An 8,781-nucleotide genomic window follows, 5' to 3' on the forward strand; every position below is an offset into this window, starting at 1 on the left:
AACATAGTTACATTCCCAACAACGATATTTAACACCATACAGTTACATTCCCAACAACGGTCTTTAACAACATTGTTACATTCCCAACAACGATATTTAACAACATAGTTACATTCCCAACAACGGTCTTTAACACCATACAGTTACATTCCCAACAACGGTCTTCAACATCATACAGCTATATTCCCAACGATAGTCTTTAACACCATACAGTTACATTCCCAACGATAGTCTTTAACACCATACAGTTACATTCCCAACGATAGTCTTTAACACCATACAGTTACATTCCCAACAACAGTCTTTAACACCATACAGTTACATTCCCAACAACAGTCTTTAACACCATACAGTTACATTCCCAACAACAGTCTTTAACACCATACAGTTACATTCCCAACAATGGTCTTTAACACCATACAATTAGATTCTCATCAACAGTCTTGAACATCATACAGTTAAATTCTTATCAATGGTCTTGAACATCATACTGTTACATTCTCAATAACAGCCTTCAACATTACATTGTAATGTCAGTTTCAGTCATCATTGCTGGCCTTAGGCACAAGAGAGACAAATAACTGTTTGTTGCCTCATGCTATTTTGAAGGAATAATAATTTTTCCCCATTTTTAAATGGCAGTTGTTTAATTCCTTAAACTGACAGTAATGTTGAGTTTCAATAATAATACAAGTTTTATTTTGGAGGAAAATCCCCCTTCAACCCCCCCACTACATATAACCTATTAGAGTGCCACTGATCAGATTACCCTGGTGCTCAGGGTCTTGCACTTGCTGAGACTAGCACTCTTAATCATGTTATACATTTAAAGTAAGTGGGCCTATTTTTCAAATTTTCTTTCCTGGAATTTCAAAAATTTGAAAATGATTTTAAAATTTATGTAAACTTCAAATAGCTGGTCAATACAAACAATATCACCTTCACAATAAATTTGCTATTGATTTAGGTCTTAATGTGTTCTATTAAGATTATTTGCACAGACAACACCCACCCACACACACACATATATATATGTACCCAAATAAATGCATTCAAATGAATCACTGAAAACATCCAGTGTTAGCAGTAGACAACTTTTCAGATCAAGTATGCTCTCAAGCATATTAAGAAATATTCTATCTGGTGTTAGAACATCAATTCTAATAATGAGACACAAAACAAATCTTGAAATTGACATTTGTTGGTAAAAATATCACAGTAACAACAAACATTATATTTTAGCAACCACCTCCTGAGTAAAAGGTTTCAAATATTAATATCCAATGATGGTTTACATTTCCATTTTTTGTATTACCATTTACCTAAATAGCTAGGGTATGCTACCTAAAACAATCCATATCATTATTAAAAAAAACTTCATACAAGTTAAAACAAATATTAATGTCACATACAATGCATGAAAGAAAAGTGTACAATGTAAATCAGTACACAAGAGATTTTTACTAAATGAAACAAAGCTTTACACAAATTGTATTGCTTTAAACCAACTATGTATCCTGCTTTATTAATCCAAGAACAAAAGTGAACTAGATCAAGCACTTTAAAAAACACAATTTTAACACCGTAACTAAGATGTTGTGAAAAACCTTTAAAGATCTGGTTTAATAATGGAACAATCTTATGAATCAATACGAGATTCTGTTTTAAGTAATCATAATAGCCAATAATAACTCCAGATACTAATTTCTTATTCAATGACTAATTGTTAATATTTAATGATAAAAGTTCAGGACAATTTTTTTTTCTGTCAAAAGATTTATATTTATGGAATTTAAATTGTCTATATTTCTCATAAAAAAGCTGAGTAATAATATTAATTTAAGAAATAAAATCACACACACACATAAATAAAAAATGCTTGTCACTTGTCATACATGCCTTTAGAACATTGTGCTTTTCTTGCTTAAATATCAGGAGAGACTGCTGGTAAAATTGCAATTAAAATTTAGTTTACCATATACAAACAGAAAATAAAAACAGTTCCATAGTTTTATCCAAAATACAGACCAAAGCTGAAGTTTGAAAAAGCAAGAATGCATGAATTAATCAAGAGAAGTTCCTTATAACTTCCTTGTCTACTTGTGGACTGTGGTATATGGAGATGATCCAGAACCAGAGCGATGGAAATGAACATTTTGCCATTTTCCATCCTTTTTATGCCACACCCGAGTTTCTTCTGATTGTTGTGTATGAGCAACTCCAGACCTAAGATATAGAGGAAATAGGTGATAAAATGAAAATGAGAGAGTTACATGTAGTTATTTAAAAAAAACATTAACTTGTTTTACACAGACTTGGGTTACTATTGAACATTTAAGTTATTGGATGTAAAATTCAATCTTCTCTTGTACTAAGGATAAATCAAGTTTCTGAAACTGGTGTCATACTTGCAACACCATCTGGCAATATTTTCATCATTACTGAAATATTCATTGACAAGCATAAGATAGATGTTGAAAATATTTAAAACATCAGTATTAATTAGCATAATCTGTCTCTCTGAGTTTATATGAATGGCTAATTCACACATGTTGGGTATGTTTAATTATTTTCATTATTCCTTTGTTACCAAATTCTCATTCTTTTACACACTGATAAAACAGATAAAACTATGCTTCCCTTTTCTAAGTAGATATTTCACAAGATGTTCTGTATCAATATTAATAACACATCATTTTTCTGGTTAAACCCCTGCTTATTACGATTCAGTAGTGACTTCTATTTTAAACCTTGCAACATTTTATTTTTATTCAAAGAATATCTGGAAAGTTAGTTACCAACAATAAAAAAAAGGTATCGTTCTTCATTTGTTGATTGAGACATTTTATAATTTATACTACCATTCCAATAAGCATTCCAACACTAAACTTTCTTGGTGTTTTCATCACTTCCTGAACAAGAGCATGTTTGACTCAGTTTACTTGAAAGCATACAATGTTATCAAATAAAAAATAAAAATATGGGAAATTAATCCTTTGTTGAAACTTACTTGTCCATGTACTGCACAAGTCTTACATATGCAATGCATGCAGCATCATCACCAAGAAGGTGTACAGTAGGGTTTAAAATAGTGGTATTGAGGGCTTTGCAGTACTTCCCCGAAGCTACAATAACAAATTATGCAAGTTTAAAAAGCCATAAAACAAAAAACACTAATCACAAATTTTTCAGAAGATAACAGAGTCCGAGTTTAAAAATAATTATTTAGTTGAGAAAATCAGCAAAGGTGTTGAAATTTGGTGATTAGAAAAAACTGTGAAACAAGTATTTTTCCCATTTAACTTTATATGTATGATCTCATGTCTCATAATGTGTTGTCATTTGTATTCAACTTGTTCACCCTTTACTCTCCCCCACACATTTACATGTGTATCATCATTTGAGTTCAATTTGTTCACCCATTACTCTCCCCCACACACATTTAAAATATCATTTTTGTATCACTTTTAAGATCATTTCTATTTTGTATTTTCTGTTGCTCTTGCTGCATATTTCATATATTTTATTATCATTCTTATTCCTCGTTTTTTCCTACTCTCCTTTAGCATCTACCTGTAATGAAAAATATCTTTTTCATTAGTGTCTAGCTCATATAACACTAATCGTTCTGCATACTACATGTCTGTTGTCATTTGTATTCAACTTGTTCCCCTATAACTCTTCCCCCACACATTTACATGTGTATCATCATTTGAGTTCAATTTGTTCACCCATTGCTCTCCCCCACACACATTTACATGCCTAAATGTAGTAATAATGCATCTTAGGAATACAAAATAAGAAAAGCAATGGAGAATGTGCAACCACAGATTTGATCACACAGTACTAAATGTATAACTTGTGATTGACAGTAGAGGATACAAAAGAGTTGACATTAATTATGTGCGATTAACTAACACATAGGATTAAATAAAAGGTAAGTTTAGAATGAATTAAACATGGTTAAAACAATTATATTTGAAATCATATGACAAGTTAGCCCATTTTATTTTTAGCTAATTTAATTATGTTTTTAGATACTTTAACAATTTTTTCATGTTATAAAAGCAATTATAAACACTTGTGTAAAATATGTTTAACTCCATAAACAAATTTCAACAGAAATACACTGTATATACCAATGTACACACACACACACACACACATATATATATACAAATATATTTATTTGTGTATAGAAATGTACGCACAGTTTGTTTTCTACAGTTAGGCTTAAGTCTTTAAAAAAATAGAAAATGATCTATTTGCACTTATCTAAATAAGCAAGTATACAGCAGGGAAAACACAGTTCATACAACATATGGTTTCTCCCAAAGTCCCTGTTTAATAGTTTTACAGCATATTTTGCTGTATTTTGTTTACATTTTTTACTTATTCTATGGTATTATGTAAACATTTAGTACATATCCTACAATTTAATCTAAAAGTTTATAACACCTGTTCAAATTGGACTCCACTTGTCTCAAGGCACCATACAAGTTGATCACAGAAGATTGTTTGATATTCATTAACTGATCTGGAGTAATATTTGTGCATTTTTCAATTATTCTCACTGCTACTTCTTTAATATCATTTGGTAGTGTGCTGAAGAACTTGTTTTTTAGAAATATCCACAAGAAGTCAAAGAGGGTGAGGTCACAAGAATGTAGCAGTCATTCATATGACCCTCTTCGGCAATCCACTGATTAGGGAACACACCATTAACCATTGACTGCTGATTTGCCACAAAGGGTACGATCTGCATCTGGAATGCAAGTGTGCTGTATACGGTGTACGGCTTGCAAAAATTCCGTGCCCATTTAGAGCAGTCATAGTCGATGGGTTAAGATAAGATAATCCTGAACCTCTCTACTGCTATGAGTAGGAGCATTATCTGTTGGAAATAAATTTCATGGTTGGGATCCAGGTAAATATTACCTAAAGCAGGGATAATTTCATCTTGAAGCATCTCTCAATACTTCAGCCCATCTAACTTTCAGTTGAGAAAAAGAAAAAGGGTCAACAATTTTGTCACAATTCTGTCAATGGTAGTGTGACTTCGCTGTGGCCATTCAAGATGATGTTTGGTAACAAATGTAGCCATGATTCACTATGAGTTGTATTCTTTGGCATAAATCATTATGATATCAATCCATTCTTGTAGCATTAGTCATTCTCATGATTTAATTAACATAAAACAAACAGACACAATACACAAACAGGATACAAACACCAGACACTGAGAATAAACCAAGAGGTGTCAAGGAGTATAAATTTATATATATATATATATATATATAAAATAAAACATTCTAGTAATTCTTGGAAAACCATGGAACAAAGTGAAATGAAAAATGACAATCTGATAAATACAAACACTTGGAAATTGCATGATTTAAAAATAAACTAAACATAGAAGATAATAGCAGGCAGAATAAGATCAACACATTAAAGTACAACCATGATTGAATTTCATTCAGAAGGTAAAAGCAAGAGTTTTTACAATCACAATCAAAATTTGAAATTAACTGTAATATGTAAAAAAAGTAACATAAAAAAATTAAATACTCAAAGTAAAAAATATGAAAAAAAACAACAACAAAAAAAAGTGCACAGCAATGGCACTCTCATGGTATTCTTGAGTAATTGTAAACACTGCTTATAAGCCTATTACTGGAATTATGCCCAGTCTAAACAAAAATGACTGAAATCAAACTTCTGTTAAGTTCAAAACATAGGGTTTCAAAATACATAGAAATATGCCAAATTTGTGACAGTCACAATTTTAAAATTAGTAACTGACTTTTGATCAATATTACACCTAAATTTCACTAGAACAATTTCCTTGGTTTCAGGACAAAGGATAATAAAATCATAAAATAACTTCTTTACCAACAAGTTGTTTTAATCACATCTAAACATGCAAAAAAAATAAGTAAACTTGAATTAAACATTTTTTTAAAAATTAGGTTGCTAAATCTGACAGTTTTTAACAAACTGAAATATCAAAGGTAAGACATGAAATTAAAATAAAAAATACTTTATATATATACTGTTTAACTATGCAAGATGAACTTCTGGCAAATCAAGGAAGTTGAATTATAATGATGATAATTTTATGTTGAATATGTTTTCAATTATAGAATACTTACCAATCTATACATTAATTATAACATAAAGAAAACTATTATAATGCTCTTTTTGTCATTTTTTACTTTACATCATTCAAACAAAATAAAAAAGTGCTGCATTCTCAACACAGAGAACAATTTTACACTCCACTATTAGGGTTCAGTAACAGAACTAAATAGGAATAAAAATACAAGGTGTTTAAAATGATGAAATAACTCTCTGGAACATATCTACACCTTTCTAATTAAAAGTGCTGCATTCTTAACATACAGAAAAATGTTACACTCCACTGATAGGGCTCAGAAACTGAACTAAATAAGAATACAATTACAAGGTGTTTAAAATGATGAAATAGCTCTCTGGAACATCTCCACACACCCCTCTAATTAACACGGGAGTTTATATAAACATACACAAATTATAACATAGAATACAACAAACCTCAGAGCAAATAAAATAATAATATAAAAAAAAAACAGTAACAAAGTATAGCTTAAGAAGATTTTCTGATAAATAACAGTTATCTAATTAAAATCTTGTGGAGATTTGAATATACAAGACAAAGTACAGTATCAAACACAACTCCAAATATTAAAAAGGTTGATTAAGAAGTTACCATTGTCAAAGTAAAACTTGTGAAATTCCATTCCTTCCACTAAGTTACCTAAAGCTTCTGGTTCAAATGCAGTCATTTGAGGATCACAATATTTTCTGAAATAAATAAGATTAATGTACAAAACACCCCATTTGATGTTTTAAAGTCAACACTATCACAAGCACCTTAGCTGTCAACTGAATCTTCATTATTTCAACACTTAGTTTTTCTTTCTTTGTTAACAAAAATGTCTTGATTTTTAGAATATGGTACTGAATTTCTTTACGAATATTATTTATCTATTGTTTATTTTGGTCAATAAGTTACTTAAATTTACTGGTACCATTAGGGTTTTAGGCATTGTTGGCTATGAGGATGCTGCTGCTACTGCTTTACAAAATAATTTGGATTATTTGGTGAGTTGGCTGAATAACAGATGACTTTTAACCATAGTAAATGCAAGGTAATGCACGTGTGATATATTAATTTGAATTATAAGTAAAATTTTGATGAGAACAATCTTAACAGTGCTATGAAAGATAAAAAGGTCTTGGTGTTTTGGTTGAACCAGCTCTTAAGCCATCCAAGCAATGTGTTGTTGCTATTTGCACAGCAAACAGAACTTTAGATTTTAGCTACAGAAATAGTGAATACAAGTCTAAAGACATTATAACTTCAATTGTATTGGTCACTGGTTAGTCCACATATGAAGTAATGAGTTTAGTCTTGACCTCTTTACCTTAAGAAGGACACTGAATTATTGAAAAGGGTTCAGAGGAGGAATACTAGGATGATACCTGGCACGGAAAGGTTGTCATATGAGGGCAGGTTATGCTTTTGAAATTGTTTTCTTTTGAAAAAAAGAAGAGTTAGAGGAGGTCTGATTGAGGTGTTTAAGACTGTTAAGGGAATTGATAATACTGATATATCATTTTTTTTTGCACCTAATGGTAAGAGTGGTGGGACCAGGAGACACAAATATAAATTTTGGCATGGTAGGAGTATCTTCAGCTAAGACAGTTTTATTTTTCTAACAGGGTAGAATGGGTTGCCCTCAGATGTGGTGGATTCTGATAGTTTAATGGAGTTTAAGGGAATGCTTGAAAAATACTTGAATGATAAAGGTTGGCTTTGGGAGTTTTATTTTTTATTTCAAAGTCTAGTTTAATGGATGGGACAGCCTAGATGAACCAACAGGTCCCTTGTTGTTCTTAAATTATTAGGTTGTCAAGAAATTAATGTTGCTTTTTTAATGAAAAACCCAAACAACTTATACATCAAAACAAAACACATTAAATGAAATAATCTCCATTCTAATTGATAATGCTTTTCCATCTTACAATCAGGTTATTATTTCTTGGCTTTGAAGCAAAAATTATGTCAATGTCCTCTTTAACACTTTCCACATTTGCATACGTTTTCCCATTAAGATGGTGTTGCAGTGAACAAAAAAGATGAAAACTGATGGTGCCATATCTGGAGAATATGGTGGGTGGAAGAGAACTTCCCAACCCAGCTCCATAATCTTATGTTGCTTCAAACATGCCACATGTGGACGTGCATTGTCATGGAGAAAAAGAACACCTTTCTGATTGATGAGTGAAGGGCGTTTCTGATGAAGGGCTTGATTTAAACGTTCCAGTTGCTGACTATAGATCTCTGCATTGACAGTTCCTTGTGGATTGAGAAGTTTGAAATTAATTACTCCTCTGATGTCCCATCAAATGCAAAGCATTACTTTCTCCAGATGGAGTCCAGGTTTTTGGGTTGGAAGTGGTTTTTGTCTAGGACTGAGCCAATGTTTTGGCATTTAATATTTGCATAGAAAATCCATTTTTCAGCAATCATGATAATTTTGTTCAAAAATGGTTCATGCACATTATGTGCCAGAAGAAATGAAGCAACATTCACACATTGGAAACAATGATCATTGGAGAGTTTGTGAGGCACCCAAACACTTTCTTTATGGAGTTTTCTGATATTCCTTAGATGTTTACGTATTGTTTCATGAGAGACATGCAATTTTAGGGCCATTTCACGTAGTGTGTTGCCTT

The 8,781-nt window shown here is 31.3% G+C and overlaps 1 protein-coding gene across 5 annotated transcripts in view; it reads right to left on the reverse strand.

Annotated features, from left to right (window-relative positions):
• Positions 1 to 6: 6 nt before the first annotated feature.
• The window catches only part of LOC106458142 (calcium/calmodulin-dependent protein kinase type II delta chain-like), an 87,496-nt gene continuing 78,721 nt past the window's right edge, over positions 7 to 8,781 (reverse strand). For all 5 annotated transcript variants that reach the window (XM_022384235.1, XM_022384214.1, XM_013917605.2 and 2 more), the window contains 3 exons: positions 6,749 to 6,843; positions 3,011 to 3,125; positions 7 to 2,226 (listed from right to left, as the gene is read on the reverse strand). In XM_022384235.1, coding sequence (XP_022239943.1) covers positions 2,097 to 2,226; positions 3,011 to 3,125; positions 6,749 to 6,843 — 340 coding nt within the window. In that variant the 3' untranslated portion in view covers positions 7 to 2,096. The remainder of the gene's footprint in view (positions 2,227 to 3,010; positions 3,126 to 6,748; positions 6,844 to 8,781) is intronic.

The sequence above is a fragment of the Limulus polyphemus genome, unplaced genomic scaffold (genome assembly GCF_000517525.1).
Source record: "Limulus polyphemus unplaced genomic scaffold, Limulus_polyphemus-2.1.2 Scaffold20, whole genome shotgun sequence".
In the NCBI taxonomy this organism is placed as follows: domain Eukaryota; kingdom Metazoa; phylum Arthropoda; class Merostomata; order Xiphosura; family Limulidae; genus Limulus; species Limulus polyphemus.